Source organism: Hevea brasiliensis, chromosome 7 (assembly GCF_030052815.1).
Source record: "Hevea brasiliensis isolate MT/VB/25A 57/8 chromosome 7, ASM3005281v1, whole genome shotgun sequence".
In the NCBI taxonomy this organism is placed as follows: domain Eukaryota; kingdom Viridiplantae; phylum Streptophyta; class Magnoliopsida; order Malpighiales; family Euphorbiaceae; genus Hevea; species Hevea brasiliensis.
In genome coordinates this window covers 88,372,649-88,396,888 of record NC_079499.1, presented here as the reverse complement: position 1 = coordinate 88,396,888, position 24,240 = coordinate 88,372,649, and the positions used below count along the sequence as shown (strand labels likewise).

Here is a 24,240-nt window from a genome sequence, read left to right as displayed (position 1 = left end):
TTTTTATTTGTTATTTGGAAATTTTTTTTTATAATTTTTTAAATTAGCAACCAACTTTAGATTGCTATATTAGTTGTAAATAGCAAACGATTTACAAAATAGTTGTAAAATTATAAAATTAATCACTAAATTTTTTGCATCTGATTACGTTTCGATTGCTGAATCGATTACCAGCAACTAATAATTTTTTTTTATCAAAGTTTTATTTTTGAAAATTTAATTAATTTAACAACCAATTTGATTGTCGATTGCTATTTATAACCAGTCTCATTACAATCGACTGAATCGATTAGCAACCAATTTTAATGGATTAGCAACTGATTCGATTGGTTGCTAATCCAAATTTTCCTTTTTTTTAGTTCTATTGGAGTGAAGGTTGATTAAACTTTTTTTTTAATTTTTACTCTTTATGGTATTTTTTTTTAATAAGACATTTATATTTAGATTGAAATTTGATTTGGACTTCATGTTTCGGACCTATTGTGTGTAAGTACTTGTCAAACTAAACAAATCCAGAAGAAAAGACATCAGGGTGTTCAACCACACATGGCAACTCAATTCTAATAGAGTAGAACTGCAAAAATATGTAGTACTAATTAAAATTTACATCAGTAGATGCAAGTTGTGCAGAAAAATTATGCAGGTACAACAAATAATTCACTAGCTTGAGGCGTGATAGGTCATTGTTCTAAAGAGCATCTCTACCTCTTAGAGAAATCAAGCAGTATTCTCTAGGATATAATGAGTTCTTCTGTATGTAAATAGGAGCAAGAACAACAATGTTTTATGAACCAACAATGAAGAGAAGAAAAGTGGAGCTTGAGGTCTCTTTAGATGTCAGGACATATCTCTCCATGGCAAATGAACCTCCATTTATATAGTCTCTAACAATAGATATTATGGAGGTCATAAATCAGCATTAAAAGGTTTTTTTTTTTTTTTTTTAAAAAAAAGGGTTAGTTATAAAGATTATAATTCAGCAATAACAAGGTTTTTTTTTTTTTTTTTTTTTTTTTTTTTTTTTTTTTTTTAAGAATGCAATAAAATGGGAGTAATGCATAAATTGATGGGATTGTTACTAGTTGTTGGAAGGGCTATAGGTGCTTTACGGAGTTCTTTAAGAGTCTAATATAGGTCATTAAGACTAGAAAAATAAAAGTAATGGGCCAGCAAAAGGTGAGCTAAATCAAACCCACATAAAGGAGTTTCAAGTGAATTTCCACTCCCTATGCGAGATTGTGTGATGCACATCCAGTTAAATGTTTATTGTGTGATGCGCAATTGATTAAATGTTATTCGAATTAGCCTACTTTATTGCCATGAACCTTGGCTCATCTCATGTGTGCATGTCAAGGCTTTTACTTGCTCTTTATTTAAGCTCATATAAGGTGTTGAGTTATATGGCTCCGAAAATTCTCTTAAGCTCATATAGAGTGTTAGATTACATGGCTGTGAAAATTCTCTTCTTTAACCAATGCAGCACAACAATCTTTTGTAATTTCTCTCAATATTTCCAACCATTCTTACTCATTATAAAAAGTTGTTTCCATCTCAAGTGGGGGATTAAAGTACAATATATAGATTTTGGTACCTTTTGGGCCATGAACTAAAACTTGAACAATTAAATTTTAATTCACCCAAATTTGGTGAAATTTAAAGATTTCTATGAATCAAAACTTCTTTTGTTAATTAGGGAATTTAACATTCATATTGCAATTTCTCAATATATTGTTGTTTGATGTAGTATGGTACAAAATATGTCATAAACCATGTCTTGGTTTTCATGAATGCTTTAGAGACTTTGCCTAATTCTCAGAGAAGTGGTCCACTCCACACTCAAATAGGTAATTTCATTTAGTGTATACTACTGCACATGTATCTCCTATACATGAATAAATAATTATTAAGAGCATAAGCTCATCCTCTGGATATTGCAGTTGTAGCAAAGTTTCTCTCATTAATAATAACTTGTTAGTGCCAATATGAACCTACTTCATGGGATCTACAATCACATAGGTTGGGTTCCCATCATTGTGGACTTGCAAGCATTAGATTCATCATTTTTTTTGTCTCTTAAACCATCCTCTATTGCTGATAACTCGTCTAATGTAGCGGGATAATTAAATAAAATTATTGTTAATTTTATAAATAATAATAAGTTTTTTTTTTCCTTGGATCAATTAGGTTACAACATATAAATGTAAGCACTTTGAGATTGAACATGATTAATAGGTTGATCATGTTATAAATTGTAAAGATAAAAGGGAAATTAAAAAGTATCATTTATATTTTATTTAATTTAAATGAATACTAATTTTAAATTATTTTTTTAAAAAGACCATAAATAAATATAATCAATAGATATGCAACAAATATCTAAATGAATTTATTTAATTTTGGTAGAAAAAGTAAATACATTCTTATGTAAGAAAAACTAAAAAAGCTATATTATATTAATTAGCATATAAATTATTAAAATGTTTTGATATAGCACGTATTATTTTCTTTGAAGTTGATCCAATTGCTGCAATAACACATTCATTTGCCTTTTTTAGTGAATCAAATTTAACTTGTAGTTGAGCATAATCTCTTTTCAATGCCTCTTTTTCTGCTTGAACATGTTCAAACATAAGCTTATACTTAACCAATTCATCTAAGTTGAAATCTTCAATCTTAAGGTTGTGGATATTTGCTTCGAGCTACTCTAAACAAAACTCATTCTTTGGCTTCTGCAATTGAAGTAAGATCTCCAGCTATCACAATGAATTTGATGTCGCCAAATATCATGATGATTAAAGCTGATCCTGATTGAAATTGAGTAAGATTCATGGAATTCTTTAACGAAATAAATCAATCGATTTTGGAATGTTAAGCTTGTCTACCAAATATTCTAATGTTGCGATGTGAACAATCTCAAATAATTCATCTACAAAATTAAATAACATGAGATTATGGTTAAAAAAAAAAAAGAGGTTTGAAATACGATATAAGATTTTTGGAAATATGAGATGTTATTTCTATGGAGATGAAAAATAAATGAAATTTAGAAATATTTTAATAGTGAAAGAATTAACAAACAAAAATAAATACTAAAAGAGCATAATGATAATCTTGTGATCAAAGTACTCAATCACATACCATTTAAAGTTGATTGAAAAAATTTACATTTTTTTGACAAAGTAAGAAAGTTAATATTAATCACACACGCATGTGTAAGAACAGAAAGGAGACATAATAAAAGGAAGAAACACATTATAAAAAATCCTTGTTGTTGTTGTGGGTGTGAGAAAAATAGCTATATGAATTTATATGGAGTGAAGAATGGCACTATTAAATGCAAGAAATGCATGTCCTACATATGATCTTTGGATAAATATGAGAAAAATCTTTGAATATAATAAGTGCATGGATTATAATATCAAATCAATTTTTCAATATTTTAACTAAGGTATTGTTGTTATGATTGTTGTAAGATATAGTCAACAAATGTTATATCCTACAAATGTCACACCTTACCCCTCTGTAAGGTATAACATGATCCCGTAGTATACCTAATGAATTACCGAACTTTGCTTATCGATAACTCATTAAATATACTACATGGAATTTTGAATAAATTCAATTTATTTTAAAGTGTAATTTAGTATTAAATAATTATTAAAAAGCTTTTAAATGAAGTTTATGTCATAACTAAAATTTTAATTAATTAGGAATTTTCTAAAATTTTACAAAAATTTTGGCAGAGTACCGTCTAAGAATTGAGAAAACAGTTCTTCAAAACCTGTTAAAAAAACACTTCCAATAGATGTATTATCCACAACTCCATTAAAATCAACACATCTCAATCTCAACAACCTCAAGCAAGAGAAAAGTAATTCATTATTTGTAGAATCCAAAAAGAAACTTAAATATTGCATTAATAGGAATAAACAAGTTTACATTACAAAAATTTATATTAACCAAAATGAATTTATAGACTTTTTATATAACTACTCAAGTCCTTTACATATATACATACAGATACAAGTACATTAAAATAAATATACAAGGGTATACCTAAAATGTATACCCAAAATTTTGTCATATCCTGCTCGCTCTACAGCTCCTTTTTCCCTACCTGCGACAGCAGAAAACAGTTATCGCTGAGCAAACACTCAATGGTGCACAACTAAAAAAAAATTAACACATCAATATAAATCACAATTTTTCAAAACTAAATCAATTTTAATGTCAATACATGTAAAATCATACCTTATTTCTAAAACAAGAGAACCGTTTAATAAAAGCGAATTTTATTCCAACAATCATAAAACAACAATTTCTAAAAAGTCACACAGTTCAGAACATGACACGATTATCCAATTCATTCCAATAACCGAAGGCTAATGGAGAATGCAAAGGCTAGTTAGCACATATATGAGTACTCATTCAATTCATCCTCAACTGACACACACCTCAACACTTCAGATAGAGAGGGAATATAATTCCGATTTGTCCCACTAGGTAAGCTCGTGAGGAATACAAAACACATAGTCATGTCAATTGTGGTTTCAAACCATATTCAAAAATTTTCCATTCATCAAATATATTTGTCAACTCATATTTATATTTCATTCAAACAACTATCCAAAAATGGGCTAACAACACATAATTTCTCAATTAAGAATTTCAATGCAACAAAGTTCATAAACCATTCATACAATTTATTCAAAATAAAATTCAATTTTAAAATAAAAAAGGAAATGGTTGTTGTGCACAAACCTTCTTTATCTTCTTCTTACTTATTTCAACTTCTCCTTGTCCTTTGATATTTCTTTCTCCACTGAAAATACACAATGGAGATGTCTTAATACTCAATTTAATCACCACTAATAGCTAGTTAATTAAATGCCTAATGTATGTCTAAGTTACTTAAGCAATTTCAAGGAGTTTTGTTCATAGACAGATTTATGCTCTGACTTTGAAACCCAATTTCAACCTAGTTATAATCCTCATTTAATGTTATGATCTTAATGAAAGTTGTTCCTTTATGTGTTAAGTTTTCTTTCCAATTTGAATAACTTAATTTGGAGTTGTGTAGCTGTAGTTATGGTCAATTTACCATTCGGGTATCAAGTGGTCAATCTGACCAAGTGTAGAAATTTCCAGAATTGGAATCCCTAACTTTTCTTAGCAATTTCTCTAAGTTGCAATTGGTTTTAGGTTATGGTCAAAACATCAAAGTTATAGTTCTAGGTCTTATAGAAGTTTTGGCATTGGTTTCACTGTATTTGCAGTTTTTTGGACCAAGTTATGGCATTTTTTGCCAAAACTAGTCAGATGGCCTTTTTTCCAGGATTTTAGGTCTGTTTTGGTTCTGGTCAGTTTTGTTGACCTAAATTGTTCTAGCAAATTGGCTGGGTTAGAGTCAAAATTGGGCTTTGTGTTCTACATGAAAAATGTGCTCATATATCTAACCTTTCCAATGGTTCAAGAATCAGGTCATTCTGACCTTCCTAGAGTGAGTTATGACCATTTGAACATTTACTCTTCATTTAGTCATTTTTCCAAGTCTAGCAGTAGGTTACTCGAATTCAAGCCAATTTTAGACCAACTTATGGTTAGTTTTTAAGCAAGGTTTCTTCATAAAAAATGTAGAATTATAACCCTAGTTTCATCTCCAATTGGCCTCATACCAATTGAAGCAACACAACTCTACTTATGGCCATATAACCTTGCTAGACTCATTGGTCTAGAATTCAGCAATTCAATAACCATCACTTCTCTCAATTCCATTTTCAATTCATGTTAATTCTTAACTCAAAATACACCAAATGACCACAATTAGGCATAACAACACCAATTGGTCAACATTTCATTAAAACCCTAATTTCCACCCAAAACCGTAATTCTCTTCTTCACAACTCATGTAAAATCATGCAAACTTAACTCAACAATCATATACATATCCTTAATCAAGCTACAATACATGTTTAATCAAATTAAAACTCATCAAAACCTTAATACTCCATGGCTACCAAAATTTGCCTCTTCCATATTCCCACCGTTTTCTTAATTTTTCATGCCAATTCAACTTAATTCTACATGCTTTAAAAGATTAAAGAAGGGAGATAGCTTGGAAGATCACTTACCTTGAGTAGAGTTTTTCAATATTCAAATTCCTCAAGACTTCCTTAAATTTCTTTGTTCTAATATTCTCTTTAGAGTTTAATTTGAGGGTTTCTATAATTTTTGTAGGGAAATTATAGGAAGAATTAGGGTTTCAAAAGCTTGCTTATGATTAGCAATAGAGGTTTTTGGGTAAGAAAGATAGAGAGAGTGAAGAGAGGAGCCTGCCACTCTTTTTAGAAAAGAAGATGATTATTGACTTTTTAATTTTAGTCATATTTTATGCCATAATTATCTCAATTTTTCATAATTTAAAATTATAAATTTTATTGGGTTATGCTTACCTCACGCTTTTGTCATAATTCCCATTTAGTTTGAGTTTTCTTGCTTTCATTTTCTTTTTACTACCCATCTCTTCATTTTTTATTCTTTTTCATTATTTTAATTTCCTACATTTTAATAGACATTTGGGTAAAAAGTCACCTCTAAGAGTGAATTTACCAAAATGTCCCTCTTTGGTTCAATCCGTCTTTCTAATAGTGTTTAATAGCTCTTTGTATGCTAATTCCATTATTTGAACTTGTTCTCTATTCTTTTCTATGGTTTTCTAGTTTTCAATAGTTTCGCAATTATCCCTAGGCCTGCAGTGTCATAGGTTCCCACAAAAATTTAGGGTAATAACTGAGCTCGCAGTCGCTTCCCGAATCGATCACCCATCGCTGGGACCTCGGCTCATTTAACCGATTAGACTTTATTTTCTTATTTTCATTTCACCTTTATGTGATCTCTATTAATTTTTATTTATGGCTTTTCTACATGACTTAATTATAGTTCTAAATATCCTGTCTGTCCGGACAGATACTAGTCACCGAAACAGTAGAATGTATAGCCTACTTAGTATGGGGGTATTACAACAAAAATTTAGTAAAAATGAGATCTTAGCGGTGCATTATTCTTTTAATTATATAGTGGCCAAGAGTTTGCTGCATGTGGATGAAAAAGCCTTTCTGTATATACCACATCTTTTAAATACAACTAATGAAATTAATTATAATATTGTGTTACTGTACTTTCAATTCTAAATTTTTTATTTGTTTACATTATCTTTTAAATGGTCTTTTTTACTACATGTTGGACCAAAAAGACTTTGTGTATGGTAATGAAAGCAACTATAATATTGTGCTATTATTTGGATGGTCTTCCCATAGTTGTAATTTATCACTATAGTGTTTTAGTTATGTAGTTATTCTGTAAATGGTTAACTGCAAGTGGGACCAATGAGATCATATCCTTGCATATATATATATTATTGACTTGTGTGATGAAGGCTAAAATTGTAGTTTTCTTTCTCAAGTATAGGTTTTTAACGTCATCTATAGTAGTTTCTATTGTTTGTTATATTAAAATTTAGAAAATCTTGAACATATATAAATTATTTTTGTAAACAATTAAAAAAGACTAAGGTGAATAGTAATATTAATGAGAGAGTAAACATTTAACAGTGACAACATTAAAAAATTTAATGAACTAATTAAACTAAGTTGCAATACAAAAGTCCTAATTTCACAAAAAAAAAAAAAAAAGAATCACACTTCACTCAAAACAACTAAAAACTTAAGATGTTGTTATTGTCGAGCAATATGGATATAAATGAGTATTTTTGATGATTTGTTATATTTAGGTAGAATGTTAATTCAAAGTAAATTTTGAATTATATAAATGCAAAATAAATTGAAACTTTTCATTTAAAAGCTTTTTGAAAGCAAATTTTGTTAAAAAAATAATCAAACATTCTTAGTGGTGTGTAAATAACCTACAAAAATAAACCAAATAAGCTTTTAAAATGTGATAATAAAAAAATTATATTTTTAGAATAAAGTAAAATGACAAACCTTTTATTTGTCTTGTATGAAGACTTGCAAGTCTATAACCTATGGGAAAGCAACACAATTAGCATTAGAAGTATATATTCTTTATAACAAATGGGAAAACTTAAAAAAAAAAAAAAAGAAGAAATCTCAAAAAAAACTTGAAGTTGCCACGAATAACCAATAACAGAAAATAGTTTTTTATATGCAAGAATTAATCCCTGTAAATATTGAAAGTAAGTACAAAAGCCATACTTATTTAATATTTAATAATAATTATAAAGTACAATACTATCCTTTTTTTTTCTTAAATAACATTTTCTTTTGTTAAAATCAGTATCAATATTGAATACTTTGATTTTGCAAAGTGATACTAAAAGATTTTATTCATTCTTTATCTCTCATAAACTAACATAGCATTTATTGTTCAGATTGTAGTTCTTATCTTTACTTTGGTTTGTTGGTAATGACAATAAGTGTTTTAACACTGTTGAAATCACAGTCATGAAAAGTTTAAAGGGGAATGTTGCAGAAAGCATTCTAAATGGCATTGTGGAGGCATTGTCAACATTTTATATCTGTAGAATTTCAAGATTTTTCCTTAACTATAAGACTTCTCTCTCCGTCTCTCTCCGTCTCTTTCTCTCTACATGCATTCTTTTCCTAATTTCGCTTCTAAATATCTATTCTGTTTATGCTATCCTTTTGTCTATCCATTGTAATAGAACTCTTTTACTCACATAGTTGTTAAGAGTTTATTGCATGTGGGATGAAAAAGCCTCTTTGTTTTGCCATATCTTTTTAAAGACAAATAACGAAATTAATTATAATAATGTGTTATTGTATTTCCAATTATAAATTTTTGTTTTGTTTACATTATCTTTTGAACGGTCTTTTTCACTACATGTAGGGCAAAAAAGACTTTGTTTATGGCAATGAAAGTAACTATGGATGGCCTTTCTATAGTTGTAATTTATCACTGTATTTTTTTAGTTATGTTGTAATGGTTAGCTGTAAGTGGGACCAATGAGATCATATATATATATATATATATATATATATATATATATATATATATATATATATATATGTTAGAATTATGACTCAAAATCCTAGGGAAATTTGGAGAGACATTTTCTTAATTTGAGTGGGAGAAATATTCCTCAATAGGATAGAAGAATATTTCCTATATAGAGTAAAATTGTTATTTAAGTGTTATTCATAAATAGAATGGGACTCCTAATCAAATTAGGATTAAGGGAATTAACACTATAAATAGAAGAATAGTGAAAATGATTATTTGGCTTTCAGTCCATAGAGTAAAATTGTCACCCATTGTAGAGAGGAGCTTTGCCAATTGGTGAGGATTTGGCTCTGTCTATTGATGAGGGGCACTTGCCCATTGCAGTGGAGAGAGGCTTCGGCCTAAGGTGGAGAAATGACATAGAATTCAAAAGGAAGGGATTCTTGTCCATTAGTGAGAGGACTCTTGCCCATATAGTTGAGACACTCTTTGTGGTGTAATGTTTTAATAGTAAATATATTGGGTTATGTTTAAAGGAGACTAAGAGGGACTAACTAATATATTTACTATGAGCAATTTGATGTTATATGGGTTCTCTTGTGTGTAATTGGGTTTATAATTTTGAGCTTATAATGATGATTTATTACTATTGATAGTGGAAGATGGCATGCCCGTGGATGTAGCCCTATGTTGAGAGGGTGAACCACGTAAATATTGGTATTTTGTGTGTTTGTTTTGTTTCTTTGCAGCTTACACACTTCCGCGATGCACAACAAAATGGTATCAAAGCATGGGGATGATATTGGTGAGTTTGGTTGAAGGTGGAGTTGCTGCGACATGTAAAAAGCCACACATGCAATAATGGTGGTGGTGGAGAGTTGAATTTAAGATGGAGCTTTTGATGCGAAATCAAGATGGTTGATGACGTGAAGATTTTTTGAAGAAAGAAGCAAGTTACACCCATGATGAAGATTGAAGAATGGAGATTTGAAGGGTTCAAGCTCAAGCATGGAAATTTGATGATTTGATGACACCCAAGAATTTAAGATATATAATGGTTAATGGATTTTGAGTCAAGGTAGAGATTGTTAGAATTATGACTCAAAATCCTAGTGGGATTTAGAGAGATATTTTTCCTAATTTGAGTGGGAGAAGTATTCCTCAATAGGATAGAGAAATATTTCCTATTTAGAGTAAAACTCTTATTTAAGTGTTATTCCTAAACTGAGTGGGACTCCTAATCAAATTAGGATTAAGGGAATTAACACTATAAATAGGAGAATGGTGGAAATGGTTATTTGGCTTTCAGCCCATGGAGTAAAATCGTCACCCATTATAGAGAGGATTTGGCTATTGGAGAGGATTTGGCTTTGCCCATTGATGAGGGGCACTTGCCCGTTGCAGTGGAGAGAGGCTTCGGCCCAAGGTAGAGTAAGAACACATAATTCAAGATGAAGGGATTTTTGTTTATTAGTGAGAGGGCTGTTGCCCTTATAGTTGAAGGCACCCTTTATGGTGTAGTATTGTAATAGTAAATATATTGGATTATGTATAGAGGAGACTGAGAGGGACTAACTAATATATTTACTATGAGCAGTTATATAGTATGTGTTCTCTTGGGTGTAATTGGGTTTATAGGTAATATAGTTTTGACCTTATAATTGATTATTTATTATTATTGATAGTGAAAAATGGCATGCCTGTGGATGTAGCCCTATGTGGAGAGGGTGAACCACGTAAATATTAGTGTTTTGTGTGTTTATTTTATTTCTTTGCAGTTTACACGTTTCCGCAATGCACAACATATATATATATTGTTGACTTGTGTGATGAAGGGTAAAATTGTAGTTTTCTGTCTCAAGTATAGGTTTTTAACCTCATTTATTATATTGTCTATTGTTTGTTGTATTAAAATTGGAAAAATCTTGAACATGTATAAATTATACTTGTAAACAATTAAAAAACAAAGGTGAATAGTAGTACTAGTAAGAGAGTAAACATTTAAAAAGTGATGACATTGAAAATTTAATGAACTATTTACATTAAGTTGCAATACAAAAATTTTAATTTAAAAAAGAGAGAGAGAGAGAGATCACACTTCGCTCAAAACAACTAAAGACTTAAGATGTTCTTTAATTTAAGATATTGTCCAGCAATATAGATGCAAATGAGTATTTTTGATAATTTGTTATATCTGAGTAGAATGTCAATTCAAAAGTAAATTTTGAATTATATAAATGCAAAATAAATTGAAACTTTTCATTCAAAAGCTTTTTGAAAGCAAATTTTATTAAAAAATAATTAAACATTCTTAGCGGTGTGTAAATAACCTGTAAAAATAAACTAAATAAGCTTTTTAAAATGTAATAATAAAAAAAAATTATGTTTTTAGAATCAAGTAAAATGACAAACCTTTTATTTGTCTCGTATGAAAACTTTCAAGTTTATAACCTATGGGAAAGCAACACAATTAGCATTAAAAGCGTACATTCCTTGTAACAAATGGGAAAATAGAAAAATGAAAAGACAAAAAATCTTCCTTAAAAAAAAAACTTGAAATTGCCATAAAAAACCAACAGCAGGAAATAATTTTTTATATTCAAGAAGTAATCTCTGTAAAGATTATGCAGCTATATCTATTTAATGAAAGTAAGTACAAAAATCATAATTATTTAATGTTTAACAATAATTATAAAGTACAATACTATTCTTTTTTTTTTTCTTAAATAACATTTTCTTTTGTTAAAATCAGTACCAACATTGAATATTTTGAATTTGCGAAATTATACTGAAAAGTTCTATTCATTCTTTATCTTTCACAAACTAACATAACATTTAATGTTGTAGGTTATAGATCTTATCTCTACTTTGATTTGTTGGTAATAACAATAAGTATTTCAACACTATTGAAATCACAATCATGAAAAAAGTTTAAAGGGGGCATGTTGTAGAAAGCATTGTAAATGGCATTGTGAAGGCATTATCGACCTTTTATATCTGTAAAATTTTAAGATTTTTTCCTTAACTGTAAGACTTCTCTCTCTCTCTCTCTCTCTCTCTCTCTCTCTACTTGCATTCTTTTCCTAATTTCACTTCTAAATATCTATTCTGTTTATGCTATCCTTTGGTCTATCCATTGTAATAGAATTATTTTACTAGCACAGTTGTTAAGAATTCACTGCATGTAGGACGAAAAAACTTCTTTGTTTTGCCACATCTTTTAAAAATAACTAACAAAGTTGATAATAATATTATGCTATTGTATTTTCAACTCTAAATTTTTGTTTTGTTTACATTATCTTTTGAATGGTCTTTTGTACTGAATGTAGGACCAAAAAGACTTTGTATATGGCAATGAAAATAATTATGGATGGTCTTCCCATTGTTATAATTTATCATTATAGTTTTTTAGTTATGTAGCTATTCTATAAGACCAATGAGATCATGTCCATATATATATATATATATATATATATATATATATATATATATATATATATATATATATATATATATATTGTTGACTTGTGCGATAAAGGGTAAAACTGTAGTTTTCTTTCTCAAGTATAGGTTTTTAACCTCATTTATAGGATTTTCTATTGTTTGTTATATTAAAATTTGGAAAATCTTGAACATATATAAATTATATTTGTAAACAATTAAAAAAAGAAAGGTGAATAATAATACAAGTAAGAGAGTAAACATTTAACAATGACAACATTGAAAATTCAATGAACTATTTAAATTAAGTTGCAATACAAAAATCTTAATTTCAAAAAAAAAAAAAAGAGATCATACTTCATTTAAAACAACTAAAGACTTAAGATGTTCTTTCATTTAAGATATCATCAAGTAACGCGAATTTAAATGAGTATTCTTGATAATTTACTATATCCAGATAAAATGTTAATTTAAAAGTAATTTTTGAATTATATAAATGCAAGATAAATTGGAACTTTTATTTCAAAAGATTTTTGAAAGCAAATTTTGTTAAAAAATAATCAAGCATTCTTATCAATGTATAAATAACCTAGCAAAATAAATCAAATAAACTTTCAAAATGTAATAATAAAAAAATTATGTTTTTAGAATTATGTAAGATAATAAACCTTTAATTTGTCTCGCATAAAGACTTGCAAGTCTACAACCTATAGGAAAGCAACATAATTAGCATTAAATAAGTGCATTCTTTATAAGAAATGAGAAAATAACTAAATGAAAAGAAAGGAAATCTTCCTTAAAAAAAAAAAGAAATTTCATAAAAAAACTAACGGCAGAATATAGCTTTTTACACAAAAGAAGTAATCATTATAAACATTTTCAGCCATACCTATTTAATGAAAGTAAAGACAAAAGCCATAACTTTTTAATGTTTAATAATAGTTATAAAGTACAATAATATTCTTTTTTTTTTCCTTAAATAGCATTTCCTTTAGTTAAAATTACTACCAATATTGAATGTTTTGAATTTATGAAGTGATACTAAAAAGTTTTATTCATTCTTTATCTCTCACAAACTAACATAGCATTTAATGTTGCAGGTTGTAGTTCTTATCTTTATTTTGGTTTGTTGGTAATAACAATTAGTGTTTCAACACTGTTGAAATCATAGCCATGAAGAGTTTAAAGGAGCATATCATAGAAAGCACTGTAAATGGAATTGTGGAGGCATTATTGACATTTTATATCTACAAAATTTCAAGAAATTTTTCCTTAACTGTAAGACTTCTCCCTCCATCTCTCTCTCTCTCTCTCTCTCTCCATATATTTTTTTCCTAATTTCAGTTCAAAATTTCTATTCTATTTATATTATCCTTCAGTTTATCATTGAAATAGAACTCTTTTACTTGCATAGTTGCTAAGAGTTTGTTGCATGTGGGATGAAAAAGCATCTCTATCTTTGCCACATCTTTTAAGTACAACTCATGAAATTAAATATAATATACGCTATTAATGGGATTAATCTTATCCAAAATTGGAAGGTTTGGCTATAATTGCAAATTATTGCAAACATTTGACTTTTTATGTCCAATTACAAATTTGATTTTAGAAATTGGATACAATTGCACCCAACATCAACGTTGGATACCAAAACTAAAATTGAAACGTTCAGAAAAAATTGCAAATTGATGAAAAAGGTTCAGTGTTTTTTGTCCAATTGCCCATATATATATATATATATATATATATATATATATATATATATATATATATATATATATTTTGTTGACTTGCATGATGAAGGGTAAAATTGTAGTTTTTTTCCCTAAGTATAGGTTTTTATCCTCATTTATTGTATTTTCTATTGTTCCTTCAAAATATTTATGGTTCATGATCTCTTTTTACACATGCTCACCAATTTGGAAAATGACCTAAAAAAAAAAAATGAATGCATGAAACTAAACAAATGAGGTAGAATCCTATTATAGTAATAATTAACATAAGCTGTAAGACTCACTACAATATACGTTTATTTACTTCTAATAGTATAAATGAACTTACATGAGACAAAGTTGGATGGTATCATAATGTTTTCTTGTAGATTAAAATATTAGAAAATAAAAATCCATAGAAAAATGAGTCAAAAAGAGAAAAAAGTCACCAACGGTGAACAACAAAAAGGCATGCATTGAATTTATTGGTTCTTATCATAGAAAGCATCAAATAGGAATGTGAGATTACTCTCACAGTGGTATTTTATCAAAATGCAATTGAGTTATTTCAAAATAACAATTTAAATAACACAAATTTGCAAGTAAATAAATAACACAGTTGCAAATTTAACCAAATTTACTAGTAAACAAAATAATGTGTTGATTTTTCCTTATTGAGGTATTTTAGCAGAAAACTTCAGCTCCTTACAAGCAACCAAACTTTAGTTCAAATTGGTAAAGTAAAATAAAAAAATGCTTTAAGTCTTTTTCACCTTTTAGATGACTAGTAAAAAGAAAATACCATTAAAATAAAAATTCCCTATAAATACTAGCAGTTCCATGAAATTTAAGGGAAACTTAATTATTAATCCTAATTTTAATAATATTGAAGTGAAATCTCAAGAACTGCACGAAAGGATCATATTTTTTAGAGACAAGAGTAACAATTGTGTGAATTATAGAAACTTTATTTCATTTAAATGAAAAAAGAAAATGTTGACATGGTCTTAGCACAAAAAACAAGTCACCAACTATTAATTTAAGAATGAAATAAATTTATATGCTGAAGAGAGGAAAGAAAAAAGTAGACTATTTGCAATTATAGAATTGGGATTGCAATTTATGAAATCTAACTCAAAGCTTTTCAATTCCTTGAAATTATTCATGTAATCCATCAAAATCACAACAAAGCCTCTGATAAAAACGACAAAAAAAAATAAAAAAATAAAAAGGAAAGCTACATGGAAATCAATTTTATATATATATATATATATATATATATATATATATATATATAATAGAGTGCGATAACTGCAATGACTAATGGGAAGGGGGGTAGATACTAATGCCATGCAAGTTGATAGTATCCATTAGTGGATCAAATTGCTAGCATTCTCTCTTTTAGTTGAATAGTTTAAAGTGGCATGCGTACTTTTTAAAAATCGCAAGTTGACTTGTATGATTTTATGAGCTAAAACAATTAAAATGAGTAAAAAAAAAGAGTAAAATTTAGATAAAATTGTATTTTTAAATAGTGAAATTAGATTAAAAAAACACAATTTTATAAATTTACAATTCTATGATTTTATATATTTGAATTTTTAAATTTTTAAATATTACCTTTTAATTTATCAAAATCATTGTCATTTATTTATTTTAACATCATTTCTAGATTTTTAAGTTTTAAAATATAGTAATAAATACTATTTATGCTACTACAATTATCATGCATATATATTATAATTTTTTATATTATTTTTTAGCAACTTTTGTTATATTGTTATTCCATAAATATGATCTAATTTTTATATATTATCCATCAAATATTTCTATTATTTGCATTTACATCTTTTCAAAGATGGAAACTTAGAATTATGTTTTCAAATACCAAGTTTATGTATGTATGTGTGCGTTAATTTATCAAATTATTAGATAATTTTAATTATTCTCATATTAATAATTTAGTGAAGAAAATATTAGAGTTAAAATTAAAATAATTTGAATATTAGACTTGACAACATATTACAAATAAGCTTTTTTTTATAAATTTTTTATGCTTAAATGTGTATAAAAAGTTATTTATCTATTGATATAAATACAATTATATTTTTTTAAAGGTATTTTAAGCAATTTGTAAAATCTTACAATTTTACATTTGATTTTATGATATGATTTTGCAACTCTTTCATCGATTCCAGGTTAAAAAAAAGAGTTTGACAATTTTGGTAGCTTGTATGTTGTTGATTTGGGCTAATTAGAGACTTCGAAACATACAGATTTTTAAATAGAAAAACCAGGGAGCTTATCTCATAATGCACATAAGTGGAGTCCCCCCACAGAAGGTGTTGTTGAAGTTAATGAAGATGCTGCGAAGCTTAAAGAAAGGATTTGTTGGGCCTAGGCACAGTAATCCAAAACCACAAGAGGAGATTATGGTGTCTGGATCACGAATTTGTGAGTTTCAATTGTCGATAGACCAAAGCTGAAGTGAAGACGAATATCTTTAGGGTTTCAAGGGTGGTAGAAATGAGGCTTAGCAAGGTAGAATTAGAAATTAATTCTTTAACTGTGGCCCAGCAACTTAAGTTAAGTGCCTTCCCTTCCTCAAATCTGGGTACTCATCTTCTTCGCCTATCATGGATTGCACAAAAATGTTCTTTCTTTATTTATCAACACACCTTTAAAGAATCAAATCAATTGATCCATGCTCTTCAAAAGATTGCTCTATCCCTGAATATGGATGAGCAAATTTAGATGAACGTTCCTACTGCTTTGTTTTTATTGTCCTATTAGACCTTTCTTTAATATCTTTTAATGTAATAGTCTTTCTTTTAAAAAAAATATATAATAATAATAAAGGCCTCAAGCGAGCGAACGAAAATTTGCCATGAATAAAAGATTCAATAAATTTAGTCTAAAATAAAGCTTAAATCTACGAATTAAATTAAATCAAATTAAAATATTTTAATTTAATTGAGTTTAATTGTTTCTATTTATAATTTGATTAAATTTTCCTTTTTAAAAAATTTAATATTTTTATTAATTCAATTTTATTTGATTTGAAATTGAATCTACGGAATCCTCAATCCACGATCCTAACTAAGATTAGCCTAACTTTGTTGAAAGCAAGAAACAAATGGGAAACCGGAGCCTTGCCATTTCTAGCCCAAGATAAGCCTAACGGTTCAGACTCCCACATTCCTATTATCATTGTTGTCTTCACACGCAAACACACCATAACCACGGATTCTGCCATTCCAATGCCCTCTGCTCTCTGCACCAAATTCAAAACGTGAAACGGCACTTTTACCAACATTTGAATGAGGCATCGTTCCATAGATTTATTTTAATGATAAAAAGAAAAGGTAAAATGGTATTATTTATATATATATATATTTTTTAGAGCAAGCGCTAATGGGAAGTTTATCTTTATAAAGCTCCGCTTGACTTGTTTGTTTTCTAGATCACTTGATCTCGAACTTAATTTTTAAATTTATTTAATAAATAAATTAAGTTAAATTTATTGATATTCGGCTAAACTCACTTATTTAATAGATATGAAGGTTAATGTGATTAATAATAATATTTAATTTTAAATTTATTATCTTAAACTTATTAAATATTATCTAATTTTAAATTTTATAATTTTAAATTTAAAATTTACTAAAGTTATAAATCAATCTACTCGTAAGTTATTGGAAGCTCAATTCAATAAAACTTAATTTGCTAAAAATTTGACTTAACTGTATTTATTCGAAAAATAAATTAAAATTGAAATTATGGTTATTTTATAAAAGATATTTTTTAAAAAATATTTTTTATACTTTTTAATATTTAAAACATATAAAAAAATTTAATCAACAGAAAATACTTTTTATCAGTCAAACCAAAACTCTTCAAAGCCCGCCGCAGTTGGTTTACCTGTCGTTTAGAAGTGTATTGTCTGCGGTTGCTATTGCTGGAACATGCAATTTCTGCGAGAATTAAGCTAAGATGAACCTAAGACTAGGACCAAATAAAACCCATACTTGTCTGTTAATAAGCGATCAAAGCATCTTATGGCTAATTTGTATTTTAGCCGGAAGAAAGAATGCATATTATTGTCCGCCAAGTGTTCCATCAACATGCACGCGTCCACTTGCAGAGACGCGTAAGACTCATCACCTTCCTCCTCAGTCATTGCATACAGATCAACACTTATTCACCAATGGCAGTGAGTCCTATCAATTAGTTCTCATTATGGGGAAAAAGAAAACGAATGTTTCAAAAAGCTTCAATTATGCCTTGTTCACTCTTATCATTCGTCCTTTTGCTTTCCCTTTGTTGCACTCTTCGTGCGGAGACTTTCAGGGAAGCGGAACATGGTTCTGCTGGGATGAGACCTTCTATGGTGAAAAAGGAACAGAGGAAATCTTTAATGGTGACAGAATACGGAGAGATCTCAGCCGTTGATATCTCTAGTGGAACAAGAGGTGCTTACCATCTTGAGTTTATGACGTTGGAGCCTAATTCCTTGTTTCTTCCTGTTCTTCTTCATGCTGACATGGTATTTTATGTGAAAGCAGGTAAAATTTTCTTTCATCAAGTGAAGTTTATAAATGTTTAATTTGCACATGCTGTAATGCTTATGCTGAATATAGGGAGTGGGAAGCTGAGTTGGGCTGAAGAAGGAAGAGAAATGAAGAGGGTGAATTTAAAGACAGGAGATGTGTATAGGCTACGTCCAGGCTCAATTTTCTTTATGCAAAGTAGCTTGGAGCCAGAACTACAGAAGCTGAGGATTTATGCTATCTATTCAAAGACAGATGAAGATGTCCATGTAGGAAATTCTTGATTGGGACCTTTCCTTTCCTCATAATAGAAGCTGAGAATACATGTATAAATTTCAATTTTTTTTTCTCTGTCAACGTACTATTAATTGCAGGAGCCACCCATTGGAGCATACTGTAGCATTAGAGATTTGGTCCTTGGTTTTGATAAGAAACTCCTCCTATCAGCTTTCAAGGTACTGTACTGCAGCTTATGAATACATTTATAAGCAAGTTTGCGTAATTCTGGCAAAGATAGCTTAAACCGGTGTTTTAAGGTTCCTGCTGATGTAATAGAAGAAATGATTGGTGCGATGAGGCCACCAGCCATAGTCCCTGCTATGCAAAAGAAGAAATCAATATTTTTGGAGCTAGAAGCTAGATTTACAAAAGCTCTTACTGGCAACAAAGATGGTTCCTTCTTTAGCATCAATGGTGGGAACAAGAAAACTAAGACATTCAACATTCTAGATGCTGAGCCAGATTTTGAGAACTGTAATGGGTGGAGCGTTACTGTAGACAGAGGAGACTTGAAATCGCTAAGTGGTTCCAATATTGGTGTTTTCATGGTGAACTTGAACAAGGTAAATGTAAATTATAATTTTTTTTTTCTCTCTTATAGCTATAGAATCAGAAATCGTGGTAGCAGTGTAGCACTTCCATTGATGTATTTTACCTGCAGGGATCGATGATGGGACCACACTGGAACCCAATGGCTACTGATATAGCAATAGTTTTACACGGACAAGGGATGGTAAAGGTGGCTTGCTCTAGCAATTTAAATGAAACAAAGTGCAAAAACACAAGGTTCAGGGTTGAGGAAGGAGCCGTTTTTGCTGTACCTAGATTCTATCCTATGGCTCAAATGTCTTTTAACAATGATTCATTTGTTTTTATGGGATTTATCACATCAACAAGGAAAAATTACCCTCAATTTCTAGCTGGGAAAAGCACAGTCCTCCAAACTTTGAACAAACAGATCTTGGCCTTGTCCTTCAATGTTACTGACACAACAATTGATGAGTTCTTGGCTCCTCAGCAGGGTGAAATCATATTGGAGTGCACTTCTTGTGCCGAGGACGAGGATATCTTAATGAAGGAAGAAACGGAAAGAGAAAGGCAGGAAGAGGAAAGAAAGAGGGAAGAGGAAGAAAGGAAGAGAGAAGAAGAGGAAGAAAGGAAGAGGGAGGAAGCTAGGAAGAAAGAAGAAAGAAAACGAGAGGAAGAGAAAATAAGAGAAGAGGAAGAGGCACAGAGAAAGGAAGACAAGGCAAGGGAACGGGAAGAAGAAGAAAAGAGGAGACAAGAACAAGAAAGACGGGAAAGAGCACAAAAAGCAGCAGAAAGAAGGCAAAAGGAAAAGAAAAGACGAGAAGAACCAGCCAGAAAGGAGGAAGAAAAAGCCAGGAGAGAGGAAATAGAAAGGCAAATGAAACAAAGGGAAGAAGAAGAAGAAGAAGAAGCTAGAAAGGAGAGGAAAAGAGAAGAACGAGGTGGTGAAGGCCAACCTAAAGAGCAGAAACAGAGAGAAAAAACCAGAGGAAGAAGAAGGAACTAGGAAAGAAGAGCAAAAGCGTGAAGGTGGTGGTGGCCGAAGAAGAAAAGCTGCAAGAAAAGTCTGGAAGCTTTAAAGCGCAACCCTATAGCTGCATTGGACAATTCTCGGTCACTCGCTCTGTAGATGTGCCAATAAAAGCTCATTCTACGCTATGCCCTGGTTACCAGCTTTTTATTCCTTAATAAGCTCTGCGATACAAGTTTGGAGTTTGGACATCATGTTCACACTGGGAGCTCTAGATCCTTCTTTTCACGAGTTTGGATATTTTCTTTCGTGTAAAATAAATTTTGGAATCCATTTTCGTGTCTTTTGTTTGTAAAATAAGCTCTGCATAGCAATCCTCAATGACGCTAGCTTCTTTCCCTGTGCTTTTTGTTTGATTTATTAAAGAAAATATTTTATTTAATTCTTACATTTTAACAAAAATTAATTATGTAGTCTCTATTTTAAAAAATATATTATTTAATCTTCATATTATTAGTCAGTAAATTATTTAGTTCTTTCATTAAGCTAAATAATTCATAGACTAAAAATATAGACTAAATTATATATTTTTCAAAACAGAAAAATCAAAGAGTTAATTTAGTTAAAATGCATGAACTAAATAATAATATTCTATTTATTTAAACTTTCCGGTCTTTTAGTAGGCTATAGCTAACTTGATGCTTGAAGTGGCATTTCAATGAGCTTCATATGGTGGAAATTTAAGTTGAATCCTTCCATTTCTTTAGTTGGAAGAATAGTGTGCCCCAAATTCATGGGAGAACTAGGGTTCAGGTATTATAAGAAATTCGACGTCGCATGCTTAACAAAGCAAGGATGGGCATATACTTTCCTTTCTCTTCTTTTAGGGAGGCTAGGAAATGATGGAGGGGATCTTGGATTTGAAACAACTTGTTAGCTGGTCGAGAAGTTCTAAAAGTGAGTGTCAGGATCAACATATTAGATGAGAACGGTATTATGATATGGGAGGACCCTTGGATCCCTTGGGTCCCTCAATTCAAAGCACCCAAGCCTATGTTATGCCCTCCAAATGTTAACTTGGTCTTAGACCTAATGGACTAGAACAAGTGAGAATAGAATCACAACCTAGTTTTTTCAATTTCAATCCTAGAATAGCAAGATCTATTTTAGTTATTCCTATGGCTCCAAGAGGAACTAGTGATTTTTTCATTTGGCATTATGAGTCCAATGCAGTCTACTCAGTCGATCGAGTTATAAACTGCTAGCACAAGAGTCATGCAAAGTCAAGCGGATCGTCCTTCATGTTCTCAGAGTGCACTACCACATCATCGGAGCACTTGGAACCTTCAACTGAAAAATTAAAGTGTTCATTTGGATAGCAATGTTATATCCTTACCAGTTAGAGATAATTTGTGTAATAAAGGAATTCCTCTAGATCCATTTTATCCAATTTGTCACAAAGAGAAAGAAACAATTGAGCACTCCCTTTTATGGTGCGACTACGCAAAAGTAGCATGGTTCTGGGGGTTATGTGCTTATAAACTAGACCCTAACGGATTTCCCTCTTTCTTAGTGTGGTGGTCGAGCTTACTAGAACAAGTCACAATAGGTAACCTCCATTATGATACCCTTTCTTTTGCAACAATCACATGTTGGCAAATATGGAAAGAAAGGAATTTAGCAATGTTTGAGAATGCCATTCCAAATCCCTTAGCAACAATGAGGTGAATCATCACAACTACAGAAGAAGTTAAGCTAGTAAGTCCATCCTCTATACCCAATGGAGGTAAGGGAAAATGCAAATCAAGATTCTCGAAGTAGATGGTATCCCCCGCCAGAAGGCTTTCTTTAGCTAAATTGCAATGCTAGTTCGGAAGAGGATATGCCAAAGTCATCTATTGAAGTTGCAGTAAAGGACCATTTGAGGAGAGCAGTGGATGGTGTAGCTAAGTCAACTATAGCTTCCTCCCCATTGACAGGTGAAGGGAAAGTTGTTGAGGAAGCCATGCTTTTGGCTAGAGCTCATGGCTTTAATTCTATCTTAATTGAATCCGGCTCCACCAATCTTATCCAAGCTATAAACAAGCTGTCCAAGACTCTGCCTTGGGAAATTCAAGTTGTCCTGCACTCTATTGAATTACTAAGATCTTCCTTTCATTCTATTTCCTTTTCTTATGTTAGAACCTCTTGAGCAATTCAGGATGACTTATAACTATGATGCCCTTAGGCCTTGTAATACAAATTTGCAATTAAAAAAAAAAAGGACTAAATACAATATAATATTTTATTTCACTTTTAGTTATAAATATATTAAATTACCTTATAATTCTTAATTACAAGTGTACTATTATATATTACATTTTAATTTATAATTATATTTATATCTTATGTTAAAGATTATGTAATTAGTAAATAGTTAAAAGGTATATTATATAATATACTTCTATTATTATATTATATAATATACTTAATCCTAAATTATATAGGTACTGCAACACCCATCATTTTTTATGTCAGAATTTCTGTCGTTAATAGAATATTCTTGCGAAATTCAAAAATTCTACAAATGAGGGAATGATAGTGGAAAGTGTGTGTTTGTGTGTGTGTGTATATATATATATATGATACGTTAAAAATTATATTTAAGAATAAAAATGTTTTAATGATTTGGACGAAGAAAAGTTTTTAAGTGTTGTTTTGGGCAGAAGGAACTTCAGTATTCAAATAATGGATTTTCGACAGCTAAAATCCCTTTTACTGTTCAAATGTCCTTTTGGGTAGAACGGACTCTGACAGCTAAAAGCATGACTTTCGACAGCCGAAAGTCCCTCGATAGTGAGGGTATAAAAGGACTATCAACTAGGTTTTCTATAAAAAGGAGGCTTGGATTTTCTCTCTTCTCTCTTTCTGAGTTGCTGTAGCATGCAAAAAGGACATTTGAAGAAGAATTTCAAGATTTCTTGCTTGATTCTTCTTTTGGGAAGTTTAGAGAGAGTAGTTTGAACCATGGATCATAACTTCTCCTCTTTCTCAAGCTTAAAGGTAAAAGAGTAATTCTTCTTTTCTTTTGATCTTTTAGAAGGATCCAAGCATGTTTATGAATGTTAGGTTGTTTGGCTTTAATTGTATGTTTAATTTGAGGAGTTTTTGTTTTGGTAAGGATAGAAGAGGCTCTTGCATGTTAGGGTTTTGATGAATCCTGATGAATTGTATGTTTTGTTTTGAATTTGTCAAGTTTAGGCATTTATAGGAATTAAATGGCAAGTTTCCCTTGATGGAGTTAAGAATTTCTTGTTAATATTATGTTTGTAGTTGGGTAGAACTTTGAGTTCTTGTTCCTAGTGGATGCATGTGTAATTAAAGCTTGAATTCAAGTTGTTTTAGACCTTAAATATGTGCTATGATAGTTGGATTGTGTTTTGGAGCTTGGGCTTAAGTTGTGGTGTTGTTAGGAGTAAGGTTCTATAGGTTTTGGACTTGGGAATTTTGGAAATTCTTAAGTTCAACTGTCGAAAACTATTATTTCGGCAGCCAAAGTATGTAGTTTCTCAAGAAAATATGAAAAATTTTCAAGTTTGACAGCCAAAGTCCAAAACTTCGATAGCTGCAGTAGCTACTGCCCAAAATGGGCAGGCGATGTTGAAGACTTTGTCAGCCGAAGTCCAAGACTTTGGTTGCTGAACTTGATTCTGCTAACCTTATTTCTCCTTTAGTCTAAGGCTCCAAACATGATTTTACTATCCAAAAGGACCTAAAT

General features: G+C 30.1%; 1 protein-coding gene across 1 annotated transcript; it reads left to right on the top strand.

Annotated features, from left to right (window-relative positions):
- Positions 1 to 18,411: 18,411 nt before the first annotated feature.
- LOC110653705 (vicilin-like seed storage protein At2g18540) lies at positions 18,412 to 20,862 on the top strand. Its single transcript, XM_058149428.1, has 5 exons — positions 18,412 to 18,718; positions 18,794 to 18,966; positions 19,081 to 19,163; positions 19,221 to 19,545; positions 19,644 to 20,862. The coding sequence occupies exons 1-5, from the start codon at positions 18,412 to 18,414 to the stop codon at positions 20,517 to 20,519; spliced, it is 1,764 nt and encodes a 587-aa protein (XP_058005411.1). The 3' UTR covers positions 20,520 to 20,862.
- Positions 20,863 to 24,240: the final 3,378 nt, after the last annotated feature.